General features: G+C 34.7%; 3 protein-coding genes across 3 annotated transcripts; all 3 read right to left on the reverse strand.

Moving 5' to 3' along the window:
* Positions 1-85: 85 nt before the first annotated feature.
* J3D65DRAFT_97444 (pyridoxal phosphate-dependent transferase) lies at positions 86-3,031 on the reverse strand. Its single transcript, XM_066804299.1, has 2 exons — positions 2,611-3,031; positions 86-2,553 (listed from the first exon to the last, which is right to left on the reverse strand). Exons 1-2 carry the CDS (start codon positions 2,663-2,665, stop codon positions 212-214), a joined length of 2,397 nt encoding a protein of 798 aa, XP_066651890.1. The 5' UTR covers positions 2,666-3,031; the 3' UTR covers positions 86-211.
* A 153-nt stretch (positions 3,032-3,184) lies between these two features.
* J3D65DRAFT_636144 (uncharacterized protein) lies at positions 3,185-4,418 on the reverse strand. The gene is made up of 3 exons (XM_066801376.1): positions 4,192-4,418; positions 3,943-4,048; positions 3,185-3,884 (listed from the first exon to the last, which is right to left on the reverse strand). The coding sequence occupies exons 1-3, from the start codon at positions 4,361-4,363 to the stop codon at positions 3,668-3,670; spliced, it is 495 nt and encodes a 164-aa protein (XP_066651891.1). The 5' UTR covers positions 4,364-4,418; the 3' UTR covers positions 3,185-3,667.
* A 1,866-nt stretch (positions 4,419-6,284) lies between these two features.
* Positions 6,285-6,962, reverse strand: J3D65DRAFT_670841 (secretory component protein shr3; the record flags this gene model as incomplete). Its single annotated transcript, XM_066803339.1, has 2 exons — positions 6,285-6,859; positions 6,917-6,962. The coding sequence occupies 2 exons, from the start codon at positions 6,960-6,962 to the stop codon at positions 6,285-6,287; spliced, it is 621 nt and encodes a 206-aa protein (XP_066651892.1).
* Positions 6,963-22,636: the final 15,674 nt, after the last annotated feature.

The following is a 22,636-nucleotide window of genomic DNA, read 5'->3' on the forward strand; positions in this document are numbered from 1 at the left end:
GGACAGGCTGAGAGATATGTATTGTTGGTTGTTGATGGTACAGGTAGCAGAGCGGGGTTGGTCCGTGCGAGCTGACACCGGCCAGCGCTTATGCAGTTGCTGATGAGGGTGAAGGTCCCTGGGCTCTGCGTACCCTCGAGGCCAATGACCGTGTCCATGACCGCCGTGGCTGACGCGCCCACTACGCGCGCGCCCCCTCTGCGACCAATTGTCACTCGTCCGCTCCACGACACACTGGGCGCACCGCATCGCCGACCTTGACCGTGGCATACTGGGCCTGCCTTGATCGCGAGTCGCCCAAACGCACATGGCATGCGTGCTGCCCAAAAAAGACCTTGCCATTGAAGCGCCGTGTCTTTGCCAGCGTCACAAACGGCTCCTCGTCCTTGACTGCCGTCTGCTGATCGATGCAAACCATCTGACACCGGCGGCACCGGCCCAGGAGCTCAAAGAGCTGCTCTCCAATCTTGACGTACTGCCACTCGTCTTCAGCGTATGGTTTTTCGCGCCCAGGCACACTCTGCAGGCTCTCGGCTATCACCACATTCGCCCTAAACACTTCTGCCTCTGCCGCCTTGCCGCCGCTGGACTTGATTTGCTCGTTCAATCGGTTCAGACTGGACCTCGAAATGACGAGGATGGGGCTCTCATTTGATAGGAGTATCGGTCTCGAAACTCCCTTTTGCGAGAATCCTTGAAGATGCGCTTTCGAGTGCCTCATGGACGCGCCTGTCCTACTGGCGACCGGAAAGCGTGCTAGTTGGCATTCGACGCCAAGAACGCTGCTGAAGAAGTCGGCTATCTTTTTCGATGAATACCGTTGGGCTGGAATCGTATCTCCGCACACCTTCGTTGTGCTTGACTTTGGAAACTCGCTCACAAAGTATGAGGGGTCTGCAGATAAAGGGACACTGATCTCGGGAGGCTTGAATGGCCGTGGCATTTCGCCACAGTATCGCACTCGCAGGCAACCTCGTTCGACGTCGATAGTGGGAAGAATCAGAGCCATCTTCGGGTATCGCTTTTGGCTGAGGGCGACTCCAGTACCTTGGTGAACCAAGCACCATTCGCGATCCCAAACTAGTCCCTCCTTTCGGATTTCCCACTCCTGTCCAGGCGGTACCTTCCAGCCAGCACAACTCTTGATGGGATAGATGGTTAAACTCTCCACCGCGAACGTCCCGTGCTCCGAAGTTTGCGAGTGGGGAGGACCGGGTAGCCCAAGGGATTGCGGCTTTTCGTCCACGAAGAATTCTTTCACAAAGTTGACGAAGCGTTGCACGTCCGACTTCGTGCTCGAAGCTCCAAGACTGACGCGTATCATCCCCGTAGGTTTTCCGCCAAATATGTCATCTTCGCCCCCGCATCTTTGACCTGCCGAGAAGTTGTCCTTCATCTCCCAGGGCGAGAGGTCCAGGTGTGACGCGATTCCGCCGGGATTGCAAAGACCCCCCGTTCGCAATTGAATATTCTTGATAGAAGCCAATCTCTCGACTTCAAAGTTGCTGATCCAGGCGTCTTGGCTGTTGCGGATATTGAAAGCAACAATTGGACCTTGGGCCTGGGAGCTTTCGTAGCTGTGTGGCGAGGAATACATCTGACAGACTCGCATCTGGTTTGCGTGCCTAAGAGCAGACAATCCATCATGCAAGGCCTTGGCCAAAAACATCGTGTGGCTAGATACCATGTCCAAGCCACCAAAAAGATCATGGTGGATGTCCAAGGCAGCGTGAAGGGCCATGATGTTGTGCAAGGGCAACGTGCCGTCTTCGAGCTGGTCGTGCAATGAATCAGTTTTCCGGGCATGCCATTGCTCTTTCAAGCTGAGGACCATGTCAACCGTTCCGCCTCCAAAATACCGTCGATTTTGAAAAACATGGCCTGCGGCCTTGCGGATAATGAGGGCTCCCAGGTCAGGGAATCCAAAGATTTTGTACAAGCTTAAAACCGTGAAATCCGGGGCGGTTTCAACGTCACTGAAGTCCAGTGGAGTTGTCGAAACGAATGCAGCTGCGTCAAGCAGAGTATATGTTGCTTCATGGGGGCTCCGCCCGGTGGAGCGGGCCCGTGAGCACCATTCAAGCGGCAAACGACGACCGTTCATATTGGATTGCGCAGGGTACGCAAAGAGCTCAGGTACTTGGGCAGCTTGAACTTTCTTCATCTGTCTGTCCACCAGCCATTCTTCGACCTCGCTGTCAGACGCGAAGCAGTGGTGTTGGTTGGCGCACTCTCGAACGCCAACCAAACTCGTATGGGAATCTGCATGGTACAAGTATGAAAAGCCTTGAGGGAGATCTCGGAATGCCTCCAGAACAAGTTTGATGCCTGATGTCGCGTTGGCAACAAAGACGACGTCGAAGTCGTCGGGGTTGGCATGGAACAACTGCAACAGGTGCAAACGAGCGTCATCAATCCGATTTGTTGATCTTTGAGACGAACTGGACGCTGAGTGAGGGTTCCCATACAAATTGGACACCATGTCGGCAGCAAAGCGCTCTATTAGTGATTTTGGGTACAGCGCAGTACCGGCATGGTCGAGGTAGATTGTGTCTGGACATCGGACGAATTAGTGTTTCTGAGGAAGCCTGTCAACATTTGATGGCTTACCACGCAGCATGGGGAATTCTCTCTCGCGGAGATCTTCCACTCGCGGGTTGTACATGTCGGTGATATCAGCTACGCTGGAGCACCGTCCCGATGTTGGAGAGCCAGAAATGTATGGAAAGTCCGAATCACCCGTTCACCCACAATCGTCAAGGAAATTCGGAGGCCTGCGGATGAAGACGTCCATTTGTGTAAAGCGATAAAGGAGGAATGCACGCGTTGAGACGTAGAGATGTGGCGAGCATCGGTCGGGACCGAGCACCAGGAGTGGCAGTCAAAGGAAGAGGACCGCCGCCGGAACGGGCACAGACGTTCGGAGGGCCGCGCGACTCATCTGGGACAGGACCGAGTTCAGAAGTGGTGGATGGGTGGAAAATACGATGGAGGCCTGTCAAGAGTGGGGTGGTTAATCGTTCAATCAGGGCGCTGAGCGATGCGCAACAGGTACGAGGCACAAGACCGCCCCGGCTAGTGAAGCTCTTAGTAAGCGCCTTGATTCCGATGAGGTAAGTGGTCGTGCACGCTTCCGTCGGATGTGGGCCGCGCCTCGACGCGCACTAGCACGATAAGCCCTTTGAAGACCAGATTCCCATTTCCATTTGATTCATGTCTACAAGCTACCTGCTTCCGAGCTTTGAGAGCAGAGTAAGGCTGCTCGAGCCATTCCCTTGAAGCACTCCCCATGAGCTCAACGGGCTGCAGCTCGCTCGAGTGCCCTTGTTCTCGCCATCGGCGACCTCCGCTTTTGATGCACTCGTGTGCCGCATCCCATCCCTTTCAGCTTAAGCCATTGATATGCAATGAGCAAAAGGCCTGAGATGTTTGTCTGGGCTGTGAAGGGGGGTTTTTTTTTTTTTTTGTCGTCTTTTCTTTTCGGTTTTGTTTTTTAGGGATTTTCCATTTTCGGGTATCTTTTTTCTTTTTCCTGGTCTTGAAATGTGGGTGAGGGTGGTGGGTGGTGGTTGTGTATTTGAAAGGAAGAGGATGGTGGAAGGAGTCATTGAATGTCCATTTTGCACTCCACAGTTCCAGTCTCTGATGCGATCAAATCCATGTCTCTTCAGCGGTCGTCCCTGAACCTCCCCCTGTAGATTCTGGTTCCAAGCAGATCTTCTTCATCGGGGTAACAGTCGAGGTTGATGCTGGTTTGCAAGCCCTCAGTGTGCTGATGGTGGTTGAACCTCGCGGGCATGCGGGACGGGCCACGGTGAGAGAAGGTGCAGCTGGGTCCATTGCGGCAGTAGCCCTGTTCCCAGTAGCGGCATGGGATGGTGGTACTTTGTTGGTATGGTCAGCATCGCGTACCCTACATTCTCAAGGTAATGATTCACTCACAGCTGAGGAGTGGTCGTGGCCCAGCTAGGAGCATGGCCCTCGGTAAGCGATTCCACAGTGCCAGAGTTGTCGACGGCCTCGCCTCGGAGCACGGTACTGACTTGGTCTGCAATGGTCGTTATTGTAAGTCTGTTGAGGCAGTGAGGTCTCCAAGTTGTCTTCATACACAATTCCGCCTACAGAATACAGCTCGGTCTTCACCATCCGATGTTCCGCCTCTTACGAGGCATCAGGCAGGAGGTCTCCTACCTTTGGTCATGGTGCGGACGACACGAGCTGAGATTGGCCATCCGAAAAGACACTCGCGATCAATCCAGATGGCAATGCGGCCGGCCTCTTGCTCGTTCTCTGCTTCCACAAGCGCGTAGCTGGGGCGAGAGCCTTGGAAGCTGTAGACGGTGATGTCCTCACTGCGAGTCATTAAATCAGCAATTGATACACTAGCCTGGGCGGGTCACACACAGAGAAACCTTCGCGCTGGCCTGGGTGACGAGCATATCGCGAACATCGGTTTTGCTGGTGCCAGGAGGAACGTTGGCAAGGCAGACTCGACGGCCAGAGTCGTCGGAGAAGCGTGCAAGGCCTTCTTCCCCGTTGCTCACCACCGCCTTCGACGACGCAGGAGGGGTAAGATCGTCGGTCTTCGGAGAGACAATCGATTTGTTTTCCTTTTCCTTGTCCTTCAGCTTCACACCAGACGGCTCAGGCCTACCATGAAAGTCCGAATTCTGCTTCTGAGGCTCGGAGCGAACCATCTTGACCGCTGGGACCGTGGCAAGCCTTTCCTTGGAAGGAGCCTGGTAAGACTGACCAAGAAGGGATTTGCCAGCGTGGTTGTCTTGGGTGGGCTTCGTAACGGAGAAGGGATGGGCAGCAGGGTCGCTCTGGGTCTTGGGGCCGTTCGTGACTTCACCTCCTTGGTTGCCCATTCCCGGGCTGGCGCGGACCATAGTCACGGCTGGCAGCTTGGCGAACTTCTCGTTGGAGGGCGGCTTGTAGGACTGGCCGAGGAGAGAGTGGCTAGCCGGGGGCTTGCCGCTGCCGGTCGGCGCATAGAACGAAGCGACTGGAGGAGCCATGGGTTTGGATGTGTGCTTGGATCCTCGGCGACGAGTGTCCTCTTCACTGACGTGGTTGGAGGAAAAGTGCTACGCAGTCCAAAAATTAGCTTGATCGTGCGCCGTGCGCCAGAGATGATTGAGCTTACCTGTGAGAAGCCGGGCGATGCAGCAGGGCAGCGCTTGGGAGGTGGATTGGTGGTCTGCTGGGTTGAGAGGTGCGGGCTGTGGGAAAGTGCGCCCACGTTGTGTTCTGGGGAAGCGCACAATGTGTCTTTAGCGAAGCGACTACTCGATGAGGATCGATGTTGTAGCAACGCACCTGAGGTTTGGTTGCGAGAGGTTCCAAAACCTGCAGGAACCCGGGGCCTGTTTCCGTGGGGAATTCGAGGTCTCGGCATTGTGCCCTCCTCGCGGATCTGACCTGACGGCGGCGATGTCAGATCGTGGGTCTGGGGTTGCCGAGACGATGGAGATGGAGGCTCGGCAGGTCAGGCAGTGAATGGCTGGCGGTGTGGTGGTGCTTGTAGCCAAATGGGGGAGCATTTAAGGCAGGAACGATTGAGTTCCTGATGCCTGTCTCAGCACTCATCTTCTGCCAGCTTGGAAGAACCGCAGCGTGAGCTAGGCTTCTCTTTTCAGCTTCCAGGAGTCTCACAGCTCAGTTATGAGCATTCTCGAAACTGTGGATCTCACTATCGATCTTGTGATTAGCAAATGAACTATTACTTGGAGTCACTCCAGCTCTGACCTGATCTTGAGCAGAAGCCAGGGTAGACATTATAGATCTCAGCTCCCTTTTGATCAAGTGGCCATATTGCTAGGGATGGATAAGACTGCTTACAGGGCGTCTCGTGCTCTCCTGCTCCTGTGATTTTTCCAGAGGGTACATACTCACGAGCCGCGAGCTCTGTCCATGTCCCATCCAGATTTACTGCGATTTGACTAGGCAGTGGGGTTGCTCACTTTCGTCTCATTACGACCGAGCTTGGGAAGAGCGTTGATTAATTGTCGAGTTGAATAAGAGCAGGGCCAAGGGTCGCCCGTCAGATGAATCTCAAGAGGGCTTTCAGTTCGACGTCAGTGCGCAAACGATAAGTTGGAAAGTCCACATCTCTCTGCCACAACATATGCAAAGCAAGACCGGTTCATCAAATAACCTAGAACGTGCCTTAATCGCGGCGGGATATCTCTACCGAAGGAAAGCATCTGGCTTACTGCACGATTCGCCGTGCTCTCGACCCACACCAGGTGTTGGTCGGTGAAAGACTTGGCAATGCATACTCATTGCCTTTTCTTGGACTCCTTGCCCTTCTTTTTCTCTTCGGCTACTCTGTCCATCTCGGCAATTTCGGCGTCCTCTTTCCGTTGCGCATACCATTGTCCAGCTTGCAGGACAAGCACGCCCACAAGTACCAGCGCCAGGATCGTGTTACTGGCGGCAAGGACTCGCAAACTGTCCTCCCGCCCAACGTATTCCGCATCATCCGATCCAGCCCCATCGCTTTCGGTGGAACCACCTGGGCCGTACGTCCCCGCAGTAACAATTCTTAGTCCCTTGACAATGTTGGTGATGTACACAATGACACCACACATGTACAGGACAAGACTTGCGCCGTCGAAGAGCATGTTGGCCTCGGACGGTTTGTACAGTTTGGTGATAAACCCGAGCAATCCGGTGCCAATGACAATGTGGAGAATGCGACTGATTATGGGCGGCGATGCGTGCAGGAACTTGAGGTGGTCTTCGAGCAGGCTGAAGTAGACCTCGCGCGAGTCCGGGGGCTGGGGTACATGCCAAAGGACATTGTAGTCGTAGGGGAAAGAAGAGAACAGGATGCCGAGGAAGAAGCAAGTGGCTACGCAGAATGGACCTGTCAGTATGTGGACACAAGACTTGGGCGACCAATACTTACGGCAGACGATGAGGAACGTCGCGAACGAATTTGATTTTGCGCCCATGATAAGCGCGATGGGTGTGAGATTGAAGCACTACTGGAGCACTAATGGAGCGGGATTGGCCGTATGGTGGACAGGTTTGATGCAGTATCCTGCGAACACGTGCAGTAGGCAAGCTCAAAAGCGATAGACTCTGCCTTAGATTGCGCTGAGCACTGTGTGATGGTAAGGCTGCATAAGGACGAAGATATGAATGAGGTCGGAATAAGCTGCGGGGACGTGCGTCGCGTGCGCACTAGCCGCGAAATGCCCGCCCGCCACTTTTGCTAGAGAAGTCTAACAACATCTACCTAACTAAATAGTCTAAGTTAGTAAAATTTATAAATTTATTCTCTTCTTATATAGTACTCTCTAGCTATATCTTTTTTAAGTACTTTTCTTATAAGAGGGCTAGCTAACTTTCTTCTTACTTCTTTAGCTACTTTATCTCTCTCTTCTACCTTCTCTCTCTATCCTCCCTATTATATATGCGTAAAGTACCCTAACCCTAACTATAATTACTAGCTATAACTATAAGCTATATATACTAAAGTTACCTAACTTCTTAAGAGCTATAGCTACTTAGATAATTTAACCCTAGTACCTATAGGTATAATACTAATATAATAATAGAAATAAGAATAGAGCCTCCTATACCTATAGTAGAGACTTAACTAAGTAATTAGTTTTAAGAAGTATATTACTACTAATAAGCTAGTAAACTACTATATAATATAGGATTAAGATAAGGTCTTATTCTCTTATAATACCTACCTTCCTTCTACTATAATTCCTAAGGTAAGTTAGGTAATAGAATATAAAAGGACCTTATTATATAGATACTATAGATAACTATCTTTATTTTCTTATAATTAATACTCCTAAGTAGACTTACTACTAATTTAACTTTTATCTTATTTATATACCCTTCTTACTTAGCTTTATCTCCTATACTTATATACTATAGTATTAGATAAATAGTTACTTAGAACTAGCCTACTAATTAGGTAACCTATTAGCTTATAATAGAAAAATAAAAATTATTAAGTTACTATATCTTTCCTTATATTAACTCTCCTATTATCTAGGAAGGTCTAAAATATCCCCTACTAAGAATACTAGGTATATATTCTAGAAATAATACCTATACTAATTAGCTAAGCCCTACTTTAAGTCTTATAGTATAAGTATTAGTAGATACCCCTATAAGCCTAGAGGACCCCTAGATATATAGCTAGAGCTACTTTATATAAGAAGTAGAGATTAGTATATAAAGAGAATATAGGTAGTCTCCTACTCTAAAACCTCTATAGGTAATAAGGTTATATTATATAGATTAGACTAAGTTAAGAACTAGTTAACTATAGCTAATCTAGAATCTAGCTATAAGAGTAGAGTAATAAGATTAACTTCTATAACTCCTCTAATTCCTTCTATATAGATAAAAGAAAACTCTAATAATCCTCTTTTAGAACTAGAGGAGAACCTTATCTTTCTATCCTAGATATATAAAGTTAGTTTATCTAATCTAAAGCTACTTAAAGTAGTAATAGAATAGGAGCTATATAAAGAGATTATTCCTAAGCTATTTAATAAACTCTTAAAACCTAATAAGGCTAATAAGAGTTAGTATAATAAAACTTATAAGACTAAGATTATTAAATTACTCCTTAATAAGAAATACTAAGTAGCTACTATAGAAGGAGTAATCTCCTATTATAGATAGTTTATAGACTATTATAGAAATAAGATTTTAGCTACTCTACTAGTTTATATAATAGATAAGATTACTAAAGAATAAACTACCTAGGAGTACTTATCCTATAAGGAAACTATATTATTCTATAATTTAGCTTATATAACTATAAGCTAGCCTATTTAGAGGTACTATATTAAGATCCTAGATCTATCTCTCCTTATAAATAGAAAAGTACCTAAGTACTAGGTCTAGCTCTACTAAGTTAAGAATAAAATCTAGACTAACTATAACTAATTTATCTTAGATAACCTAGTAGATACTAAGATAGTAATTATAATATATATTATATCTAGGACTAATAGTAAAGTAGCTAATTACCTTCTCCCCTTTTTTAATACTAAAGAAAAAGAAGAATTACTTATTACTAATACTAATTTATATACCTTTCTTAGGAATAAATTTAATAATCTCTTTAAAGGAAAGGAAGCTAAGGATAGCCTCTAATACCTCTATTTCTATATTAGTAATAACTTCTAATTATATATTACTAAATTTATAGCTCTAGCCCTTAATATAGACCTATCCTAGTTCTAATAGAAAGAAGAGTTTTATACCTCTTTAAACTCTTAATTAAAAATATATATAATACTCTATAAGGATAATAATTATATTAAGTTCTAGAACTATATTAATAAGGTATCTACTATTATATATAACCTAAAGGACTATTAAGCTTTATATATATAAGTAAGTAAATCTAAAGCTAAATAATACTAGGAAGAATATTCTAAGAAAAAAGCTAATATTAACTTAACTACTTCTAAGAAACCTAGATATATTAGGACTTTTTTATATATTACTAAGTCTAAGGAACCTAAGAAGCCTATTAATAATAGTAAAAAAGATATCTACTATAATTATAGAAAAGAAGGATACTAGGTATAAGATTATATAGTTTCTATTAAGGAAATAGATATATAGCCTAAAGAAGAGGAGCTTATACTTAAACTAGAAGAATCTTCTAAGAGTAGTAACTTAGAAAACTTCCTTCTCTAAACTCTAGACCTACTCTAGAGATAATAATTAGGACCCTCTAGTTTAAAGGTATAGATATTAGAATTAATAATTTTATAGAAGGATAAGCCTTTACTATACCTATTAAGATTTATAAAAATAGAAAAGCTCTCTATATTAAAGTACTAATTAATACTAGTACCCTTAAGACCTACTTTATCTACCTATAACTTATATAATATCTTAATATACTTAGTATACTTAGTATATATAAATATAAAATTACTAGGAGTATACTTAAAGCCTTAGGATTTAATAGATAAGTAGCTACTAAATTAAAATATACCTATTTCCTTACTATTACCCTTAACTAAAAAATATATAAAATATAGGCCTTTATTATAATAATTAGTTATAATAATCTTATATTTAGGAAATATTTCTTTTCTTAGAATAACCTCTTACTAAATTATAAAAAATATAAGCTTCTTAGCTAAGATAATAAGACTCTACCTATATATAAAAAAATACTTCCCCTAGTTTACTTAGTAGTATACTAATAAGGAAAAATCTTAGAAATATACTAAAAAGACCTAGAAAGAAGAGAAAAAGCCTAAAATAATATAAAAGAGAAAGTAGTTAACTTAGGAACTAACTCCTTATTTATTCCTTTAAACTCTCTCTTTATATAAGATAAAATCTTAGAAGTCTAAGTTATTACTCTTTAAGAAGTTAATATAAGAATTTAAGAACTTACTTTACTCTAAGAAGATAAAGAAACTATATAACTCCTTAATAAATACCTTCTACCTTAGTATAAGGAATATTAAGATATCTTTTTTAAATAATAATCTAATACCTTATCCCTATACTAGCTAGGTATTAACTATAAAATTATTATTAATAGAAATAAACCCTTTTCCCTCCCTCTAAGCCTTTTATATAGAATAATAATAGAATAACTATAAGCTATAAAAAAGTATATCCTTAAAAACCTTAAAAAGGGCTTTATAGTTAAAAGTACTATACTATATATATTACTAATTCTTATAGTCTAGAAGGGAAGTAATAATTAGATATTCTATATAGACTACTAGTATCTAAATATATATACTAAGAAAGACCTATACCCTCTACCTCTTATCTAAGAAATTCTATAAAGAATTACTAAGGGTAAAGTATATACTAAGCTAGATATTTAATAAGTATTTTACTAAATCCTTATAGACCTAGAATCCTAGGACCTTATAATCTTCTATATATAATTATTATAGCGCCTAGCAGAGCGAATCAATATAGACTACTAATAATTAATAGGTAAGGAGTAAGAGTAGTTACTATAAAGCCTATATAGGAAGACTATCTACTCCTTATAGCTAATACTAACTATATATAGCTAGTATATAGGGAGAAAGATATTACTAAAACCTAGAAATACTAGAGATATACTAGTACGTATAATACTACCCCCCCCCCTCCTAATAAGTAATAACCTTATTATATAGTTAGGAGTCTAGCTAATAGGTAGCTATAGTCCTAGGTACCTTTTATAATACTATAGGATAATATTATATATGGTATTAAACTCTCTATTATCTATAGTATAAAATATATAGTCTAATAGGTAATTTACCTATTAGACCCTAAATTAAAGATTACTATTAGCTAAGATCTAGTAGCTAATAATCTCTTTAACTTCCTATTTAGTATCTTTATTATTATCTTAGAGAGCTAGCCTAATAGCTAGTTATTAGCTATATAATAAATTATTACTAGTAATAATAAGATAAGAGATATTAAACTTATTATAGGTTTAAGACCTAATAGGGAGCTATAATATAGCCTAATTACTATATCTATCTAGTATATAGTATAGGCTATTATTATAGTAATCTAGGGTAGCTAGCTAGCTATAAAGTATATAAGTATACTTAGTATAGATAAAAATATACTTACCTAGCTCTACTATATAATCCTAATAATATTAGTTTACTTATATAGCTATTTACTATTATATAACTAATAGGCTTTATCTTATCTCCTCCTAAACCTATTAGATAGTTTAGGTAAGGGCCTATATAGTTTATAACTAGAGGGAATAAGTATCTATAATTAGCCTATAGATACTATAGATAGCTACTTTAGTATTAAAATTAAATTATAGCTTATAGCTATAGTAGATATAGAAGGGAGAGTAGCTATTAAGGCTCTCTTATAGTATACTATTAGTAGTAAACTATATAATAGATAATAGTAGTTTCTAATTATCCTAATAGAACCTAATAAATTATCTTAAGTAATTCTTAAGGTCCTAGTTAGCTTATTTAGTTTATCTATTAGTTTAGGGATAATAGCTAGTAGATAGCTTTATACTAATACTAATAATATAAGTAAGGCCCTCCTATAAGTAAGAGATAAACTAGTTACTATAGTCTAAGATAATAGAGAGAGGGAAACTATAAATAGTAAAGATATAGTCTATAAGTATATAAGCTATAGCTTTAGCTATAGTCCTATTACCTAAGGTATTTATAGTAATAAAGTAATATACTTTACTAAAATAATTATATACTACTAGGATTATATCTATATTATTACTATAGAGTAGTAGACCTATAAAATCTATAGTAATATATTACTAGGGATATAATAGGATAGGTAGAGGCTATAGCTAGCTAGAGATTATAGGGTAAGCTTTATAGATCTAGATATATAAGGGATAGTTATTAATAACTTAAGTAATTAACTAGGTAAGGTATAGAAACTAAAAATAAGGTATAAGTAGGTTATATAGCTAATTATAGCTAGGGTAGCTAGTAAGTAGCTACTTATAGATATAATAAATAAGGAGAGGTCTTAATTTAGTTAGGATAATAAGATAGCTATCTATAAAGATATTCCTATACCTATTAACTAAGAAGGGTAAGTCTAGCTTACCTACTTATCTCCTCTACCTATTTATTTTATTATTATTAGTAGTATTAGCTATAAGTAAATAATATATAAGGAATAGCTTATTATTAGGAGTAATATCTATAGGAGTAAGCTCCTAAACCTTATATATATAAATTAAAAGCTTACTATCTAGTAGTAGGATTTAGTATTATTATTAGTACTAGGGGTTATTAGTACTAGGAGTATCCTATAGATAGTAAGTAAGAATATTAGCCTTAATATTAGTATAGCTAGGATAGTATATAATCTTAAAGTTATATTTAGAAAGGAGTTTAGCCTAGTAGACTTATTAGTATATTAGCTACTTAGTTATAGTAAAGTAGTATAGTATCTAGTAGTTAGTAAATACTATAAATAGTATTTAATAAGCCTTAAGATCTAGCTTCTATAGTTCTAAGGTATAGATAATAGCTAGGAGCTCTTTATTATAGATAGTATAATTAAGCTCTACTAGGGCTATAGTCTTAAAGTAGTAGGTAATAGGGTATAGTTAGTTATTATTACTATACTATAAGAGTAAGCTACTATTTATCTAGTTAGATAAGTCTATTTTAACTACTATCTTATAAGTAGGGTTAAAATAAGTAAGGACTAGTATAATTATAAGAGCCTTCTTAAGACTATTAAATAACTATTATTTAGTATTAGTCTAATACTATAGAATATCCTTATAAGTAAGCTAGATAAGTAGCCTTATAATCTTACTATAGTCCTTTATAAATTACTAGTAGAAATTAGTAGTACTAAGGAAGGACTAAACCTATTTTACTATTATAGGATACTTCTATAATATAATTATATTAACTTTAGTAGGGTCTATATAGATACTATTAGTTAAGATAATAACTTCTAAAAACTTAGTCTCCTAGATATAGAACTTATATTTATTTATATTAACTTATAACCTATACTCCTAAAGATAAGAAAGGACCTCTTAGATATAGTAATAGTACTCCTTAAGTATTTAGCTATAAATAAGGATATTATTAAGGTATATAGTAGTATACTTACTAAGATAGTAAAATAAATACTTATTAATTAAGTATTACTAGGTGCTAGGCCTATTAGCCCCCCTAAAGGGTATTACTAAGTACTTATAGGTACTATATTAGGTATAGAATATAAGTAGATCCTTAGTTTATAAGTCTATAATATAGATATAGTAGAAAGCTTACTTAATATTAAGCTTAGTAATATACTTAGCGCCTTATATCTAACTAATTATCTTATTAAGTAATAGTAAGGGATAGTAGTCCTTTTTTATAAGTTTATTAAGCTTCTAGTAATTAATATAGAAATAAATACTACTATTAGGCTTAGCTACTAGTAAAACTAGTAAGGCTATACCTATCTTACTATACTCTAAGATACTAAGGTTAAGACCCTTCTAGATATAATACTTAATCTCTACTAACTAGATATTATTAGTATAGTAGAGGGGTATATAGCTAAGGTCTTTAGGTTTAGTACTATCCTTTAATTTAATCTTAAAGTTAGTCTAAGGATAAGTATAGGGGAGTAGGTTATTATTATAGAATATACCTAATAGGTTATAATACTTATAGGGGATAGTATAATATAGGTAAAGCTTATTACTACTAGCTAGGATATAAGTAATTAGCTCTACTAAATAAAGTTTAGTATACTCTAGTTTATTAATAGGGGTAAAGATATAGACTAAGTAGGCTTTATAGCTATACTATTAATAAAGGATAGTAGTATTAAAGGTACTAATTAGTATAATATTAGCTAAAGAGCTAGCCTAGCCCTAACTCTATTTATTAAGGTAACTTAAAGTCTCCTTAATAGAAGTAGAAACTAGTTTAGACTACTCTTAGTACTAATAATAGTATCTTAGTTAATAGAGGTACTCTAAGGGATAAGGTTTAAGATAGTAGAGGTATTATAGATTACTAACTTATTTAGAGCTAGCTAAGAGGGATAGTAAGGTAGGTACTATAATAGAGTTAAGAGGTTTACTATAATATAAGATTTTAACTAGAGTTATAGTAGTAGGTATAGATAGTAATAATAGTAAGGTAGGAGCTAAGGATAACTAGCTATTATTCTAGAGGAAGGTTATACTTATAGTTAGTATTAGTAGTACTAAGGTTAATATAGAGGAGTCTAAGGATAAAGATAAAGTCTAAGATACTATAGTAGTAGGTAGTAAAGACTTAATTAGCCTATAGACTACCTAAGGTTTAACTAGTAGGATACCTCCTAACCTTAAATAGTCCTAGTAAGTCTTTATAGACTTTACCCCTCTAATACTTATTACTATATATTCTAAGTCTAGGATAAATCTAAACTGGCTTATATACTCTAAGCTAATAAATAAATTATATATAGGACTAATCTAGGTAATTATTAGGAAAGTAAGTAGATTAAATAATATAGTAGTATTATAATCTACTAAACTAAATAATAGGCTAGTAATAAGCTTATAAGTAAGATATTAGGGCTAGCTATAAGTATAGTTACTAATTATCTAGGGCTTATATAGCTGCTGCTTCTAAGTACTAGTAGTAATAAGTTTATACTTAAGGGACTAACTTATATATAGGCTACTAGTATAACCTAAATTAATAAGGATATAGACTAGCTATAGGGGTATATTAGGATATATATAAATATATATAGTATAAGAATAGTAAGAAGAACCTATAACTCTATTCCCTAATTATATTAAATAACTAATAGCTGTCTTATAGGTACTACCTCCTATTATAGTTTTATAGGAGGCTACTTATTTCCTAATATCTTATCTAAGGCTACTATATTACCTTTACTAATAATAGTAAATTCTAGCTCTTTAACTATATCTATAAACTCCTTAGTAACCTCCTCTATAACTACTATACTATAAGTAAAGGCGCGTAGTTAGCTAATAGGGTCTAGGTATAGATAATCCTTAATCTAGTATAGGTAGGACTAGCTACTTACTAATATACTTACTTAGCTAGCTGAAATACTAGTACTAGAAGAGGTATAAGAGATAGTAACTAGTAGTAAATAAGTAGGCTCTATAGGATAGGAATAAAATAACTACTAAACTAACTAAAATAAGCTACTATCTAGCTGTCGCTTTATTATCTAAGTAGTATAAGATTTAGGTATAAATAATAAGTATAAATAAATAAATAACTAAGTATTTAGTAGATAATAGTTTAACTAAGTACCTAAGACTTTATTTATATAAGTAGTACCTCTTAATCAGCAGCTATAAAAGGGGGTATATAACTAGCTAATCTACTACTAAAAATACTAATAATATAAAACCTCCTATTACTACTAAAGATACTAAGTTTACTTATACTTTTATTAGCTATTATTATTACTACTAAACTATATAGAACTATATCTTCCTAGTATTCTAGAGCTACCTATAGTCTTATTTTCTTACTAGCCTAATCTTCTACTTATATCTAAGCTAAAACCGCGGCTAAGAATAAGAATAATAACTGCTAAAAGTAACCCTTAAAAGCTATAAAAACTATACTAGCTAGTAGTACTATATATAGGGGGGTACTCCTTATTTTACTATCCCCTAGTAAGTAAGAAGAAATAAGGATAAAAGGTAAGAGAGAGAGTATAAGCTATAGTCTATAGGAGGCTAGATTAGAGTAGCTAATTAGTATACTACTTACCTAGGTTATATATACTCCTATAAATAGGGCTAGTAGGTAAGATATTATCCTAGTCCTTATTCTTACTATACTTATTATAGTGCTAGATACCTATTATAATAACCTTTATTTAAGAAGGTTTACTAGATCAGGAGCTTTCTAGGTAACTTTTAGATAAGCTTAATATATAAGCTTATAGAATAGAACTAGATAATTTAAATGGTATATTTCCTATCCTAATCTAGTAACTTATTAGTAAGATATTTAAAAGAGAAGGAAATACTTAAATAATATATCCCTATAGAAAATTACCTAGTAGATAGATAAACTTTAGAACTTCTAGATAAATACTATAGCCTCTAAGGTATTATATAATAATACTCCTTAGGCTTAGTTACCTTCTAATCTATCTTAATATATAGGTCCTTCCTATATAAAGACCTAGCTAGGACCTCCCTACCTACCTAATAGGGACTAGGATACTAAAAACCTTATACTTAGGTTCTATACTTCTATATAGTAGAAGTCTAGAATATCTTTTAGAATTACTATATCTTAACTAGTTATTAAGTTATTATAGTTAGAAGTTATTAGGAAGAATAATCTACCTAATAACTTTACTTTAATTAGGGAATCCTTACTTCCCTTAATATCTAATTAAAACTAGGTTTTATTAGAGAGTTAGTTTTACTTTAGATATAGTCTCTATATAATTATATAGGTAGTAGATAACTACTATATAATTATATAGGAAGAAAGATCCTTTCTATAATTTTTATTAGGTACTAGGCTAGTATATTTTATTAGTAGTTAAGGAAACTACTAATTAGTAAAGTACCTTCTTTCTAGTTATTCTAGTTATTAATTAGGTATTAGCTAACTCTCTAGTATTTTACTTTACTAGAAAGTACTTAGTTAGAGACTTCTATCTATTATTATATAATAGATACTAGTTCTCTTAGTACTAGAGAAAGGTATATAAGAAGGCCTTAAGTCCCTCTAGATAGCTTTTCTAGTAATAACTCTCTCTCTCTCTCTCTCTCTTTCTTTAACTCTTTAATTACTCTTTACTAAATTTACTCTTTTTACTTAAAAGACTTTTCTCTATCTATTTAAGATTACTAGTCTATTAAGATATATATCCTATAACCTACTAATAAATAGACTAGAAGGGTATAGAGATATCTCTCTTAGTATAGGCTTATATAGTAGTCTTCCTCTATATTAATATTAAAATAAGGCTATACCTCCTTACTTAAGTATTCTATTTTAGGGAACCTAGAGGTTATATAACCTCTACTAGCTATAATCCTACCTTAGATACTTATATAATAATATATATTTATTATATTAAGGGGGCTAGGCCCTAGTATATAGTAATATCTACCTAGAGGCTAATTTCTCTCTAAGTAATTACTTAACTATTTAAGAATTATATAAGAAAATTAGGTACTTAGAGAAATTATCTATATATCTAAGCAGTCTTAGCTATTAAGCCTATTTATAGGGATAGCCTAGGTAATACTATTATAGCTTTATTACTCCTAGAGAAGGTTCTCTAGGTTTTCTTAGACTTTTATCTATCTAAGTTTATTAGAATATTAGATATACCTACTATATATCTATATTCTTTTTTACTTATTTAGACTATAGATCCTACTTAACCTATACTAGATTAGGCTACTATCTAGGCTAATATAGAGGCTTCTAATAATACTTATTTCTCTACTATAGAAAGAGTAGTAGAAGGTATTTAATCTAGCCTTAATAAGCTAAGGGTTTAATAAGAAAATAATTAGGTACCTATACTATTAGTACCTCCTTAGGAAACCTTTAGTAATCTAAGAGATAAATACTATATTAAAGTATCTAAGCTAGATACTTATAATAGCTCTAGAAATAAATTAGAACCTTACTTAGCTTAGGTTTCTAATTATTTCCTATTCTTTAGCTATCTCTTTAGTAGTAAAGTAGAAAAAATTATATTTACTACTTTCTTTCTAAGAGGATCTACCTTTAAATAGTTTAACCCTTTTAGATAGGATTTTAATAAGAAAGACTATTTCTATAGGAGAGATTCTATTAAGGACCTATTTAATAGCTTTAATAGTTATATTAAAGCTATTTAGGAGATCTTTAGTATCTATAATAAAAAGAAAGATATAGAAAGATACCTTACTTAATTAAAATAATAAAAAGCTACTATAGATTATACTACTTTATTCTAGTAATTAGCTACTAAAGTAGACTAGAATAAGGCTACCTTAATATACTAATATAAACTAGGATTAAAAGAAAGAATTAAAGATAAGCTTACTAGGTAAGATCCTCTCTCTTCTCTATCTAGTCTTATAGATTCTACTATTAGAATTAATAGTAGAAGCTACTAAAGATATAAGGAGACTAGAGGAGTAAATTATTATAGTAAAGATACTTCTATAGGTTAAGGAGACTCTATAGATATAGGGGTAATATATAAAGAATATAACCTATACTATCCTTCTAATCCTAAGGGGAAAAAGTCTTATAACTATAATAATAAGCCTAGCTATAAGAAAAGGAATAATAAGGGCTATTATTCTATAGCTTATACTACTTATAAGGATCCCCTAGATACTATAAATAATAATAAAGAGTAAGGAAATAATTCTAAGGTAAAAAACTAGGAAAGGCTTTAATAAATAGGGTTACTAAAGCTACTACTTTACTTTTTAATAAAGGAAGTAAATCCCTAGTATCTATAAAGGAAGCTATACCTTATAGTAATACTAGTAAGAGAGGGAATAATTATAATAGATACCTAGTTATTATAGTTTATCTAAATAGAATTAAAGCTAGAGCTTTAATAGATACTAGAGCCTAAGGAATATATATAGACTCTAAATTCTAGAGATAGTATAATATAGCTATAAGGGATAAATTAATACCCTATAAGCTTTATACTATAGATAGAAGTCTAGTTAAAGAAGATAAAGGGTAGGTTTTACTAGAAATTAAACCTATAGCCCTAGAATATAGAAAGACCTACTAGGAAAAAATTATACTAGATATTATTAAGATCCTAGGCTATAATTTAATACTTAGAATACCTTAGTTAAGGAAATAGGAGCCTATTTTAGACTTTAGAAAGTTTAATCCTATTACCTTTTACTCTAAAAATCTAGCTAATATCTATAACTATAGGTATAAAAAATACCTATAATTATAAGATATTAAGCTAGAGATTATAGAGCCTAAAATATAGATATCTACTATATCCTATAAGTCTCTTAAGAAGAAAAGAAAAAATAAAGATATCTTTATTTACTAGTATAAACTAGATAAATTACCTACTCTTATAAAACTAAGGCCTATAAACTATAATTTAAAGAATATAGATATTTAAGACCCTACTAGGCTAAATATCTAATCTAGGAAGCTACTTAAAACTATTTATAATACTAAGGAAAAAATACTCCTTAGTAAAAGAAGTAGTAAAGATAGCTCCTTAGAAAAAAGTTATATAGAAAAGGTCCCTAAGGAATATTATTAATACCTAGATTTATTTCTTAATAAAGAGGATTCTAGTACTTTACCTAAATACTAGCCTTAGGACTATAAAATTCCTATAAAAGAAGAAGAAAATCCTATATTTAGTCTTATATATTCTCTATTTAATATAGAATTAGAGGCTCTTAAGACCTATTTAGATAAGAATATAAGAAAAGGTTATATTAAACCTTCTTCTTCTCCTTATAGATCTCCTATATTATTTATACCTAAATCTAATAGTAAATTATACCTCTATATAGACTACTATAAGCTTAATAGTATAACTATTAAGAATAGGTAGCCCCTACCTTATATAGATAAACTATAAGATAGGTTTAATAGTACTAAATATTTTACTAAGTTAGATTTAAGAGATAGGTATTATTTAATAAGGATAAAAGAAGGAGAAGAGTAGAAAACTACCTTTAAGACCTACTTTAGATTATTTAAATATTTAATAATACCCTTTAGCCTTACTAATACTCTAGCTACTTTCTAGGTACTTATAAATAATACTCTAAAAGAATATTTAGATATCTTTATAACTACCTATCTAGATAATATTTTAATCTACTCTAATAGTCTAGAGGAGTATAAAGAATATATATTAAAGGTTTTAGCTAAACTAGAAGAAAGAAGACTTCTAATTAAGCCTAAAAAATATATATTCTCCTCCTAAGAAGTTAAATTCCTAGGATTTATAATAAGGCCTAATAAAGTCCTTATAGATTCTAATAAAGTAAAGTCTTTATTAGAATAGCCTACTCCTAAGACTATTAAAGAGATATAGTCCTTTCTAGGGTTCTATAACTTTTATAGAAGATTTATAAGAGACTATAATAAAATAGCTAAACCTCTTATATACCTTACTAAAAAAGATATACCCTTTAACTAGATTAAGGAGTAAGAAGATTCTTTAAATAAATTAAAAGAGGCTTTTATTACTACCCTAATTTTAAAGATCTTTAATTATAAATCTCCTATTACTTTAGAAACTAATACTTTAGATTATACTATAGGGGCTTATATAAATTAACCTAATATAGAAGGAAACCTTTATCCTATAGCTTATTACTCTAGAAAGCTATCTCTAGTAGAATTAAATTATAATATCTATAATAAAGAATTACTAGCTATAGTAATAGCTTTTAAAGAATAGAGATATTATTTAGAAGGCTCTAAATATTCTATATCTATTATAATAGACTATTCTAATTTAAGGTACTTTACTAGTACTAAATAATTAACTTACTATTAAACTAGATAGTTAGAAATACTATCTAACTATAATTTTACTATTTCCTACTATAAAGGAAAGGATAATAATAGGGCTAATACCTTATCTAGATACTTAGACTATATATTAAATAAGGAGTCTACTCTTAAGACTATATTTAATAAAATAGAAAATAGAGATTTAATTATTAATAAACCTTAAGTAAATATACTATATAAGCCTAAATTAAAGCCTAATAAGAACTCCTCTTATTAGCCTATAATTAGGTCTATAGCTACTCTTACTAGAAGTCCTAGTAAAGAAGAGGAAGAATAAGAATTAGAAGAAATACTAATAGATTTACCTATAAAAAATAGGCCTATATTAACTACTCCTAAAGAATTCTATAATTCTATACCTAGTATAGAAGATATAGTAATTTCTAAAGATATCCCTATAGGTATAGAAGATAATATATCTAATTCTTCTACTCCTTCTTCTACTTCTTCTACCTCTATCCTATTTAATACTAGCTAGGAAGAACTCTTTAAGAATAGTTATTCTAAAGATACTATAGCTTAGGAACTATTATTAGCTACTAATAATAAGGATCTAGATATTAAAATAATAGATAATAGATCTATTATATTTAAGGGGCTACTTTATATACCTAAAAAATAGTATAATACCCTTATAAAGGCTATATATAAATCTCCTATCTATAGATACTAAGGAATAACTAAAATAGTAGAAAGAATTAGCTAGAACTTTTATATACCTAGTTTATATAAAAGATTAAGAGATATCCTTAAAAGTTACCTAGAATATATTAAATCTAAGTATTTTAGATATATACCTTATAGAGCTCTTAAACCTATTAAACTACCTAATTAGCTATAAAATTCTATAGCTTTAGATTTTATAATTAAGCTACCTAGCTCTAAAGTCCCTAGATCTAAAGATATATTTAATAGTATTTTAGTTATTATTAAAAGGATAACTAAATTCTCTTACTTTATACCTTATAAAGAAGATTTTAATATTAAGATACTAGTATATACCTTCTTTAGGTATATAATTAGTTAATATAGAATACCTAGGACTATAATCTTAGATAGAGATTCTAAATTTATATCTAAATTCTAGTAAACCCTTATAAATTAACTAGGATCTAAAACTAAATTATCTATAGCTTATTATCTATAAATAGATAGTTAAATAGAAAGAATAAATTAAGTAATAGAGTAATATCTTAAGATATACTCTAATTATTAATAAAATAATTAGGTATCTCTATTACTATTAGCTTAATTTACTTATAATTCCTCTATAATAGAAACTACTAGAATAAGTCTATTTTATACTAATTATAGCTTTAAGCCTAATTACTTTAATAAACCTAAACTCTATAATAAGTTAGCTTAGGACGCTATTATAAAATCTAATAATTTAAAGGAGTTATATAAATCTTTAGTTAAGGATATATATTTTATCTCTTATAAAATAGCTAAATATTATAACTAATAGTATAAGAATGTACTAAACCTTAAAGAGGGGGATAAAGTATTTTTATTAAAAAGAAACCTCTCTATAAGATAACCCTCTAAAAAATTAGACTATATAAAGGTAGGACCTTTTAAAATTATTAAAAAGG

The sequence above is a fragment of the Phyllosticta citribraziliensis genome, assembly GCF_038025025.1.
Source record: "Phyllosticta citribraziliensis strain CPC 17464 chromosome Unknown J3D65scaffold_11, whole genome shotgun sequence".
Classification (NCBI taxonomy): Eukaryota; Fungi; Ascomycota; class Dothideomycetes; order Botryosphaeriales; family Phyllostictaceae; genus Phyllosticta; species Phyllosticta citribraziliensis.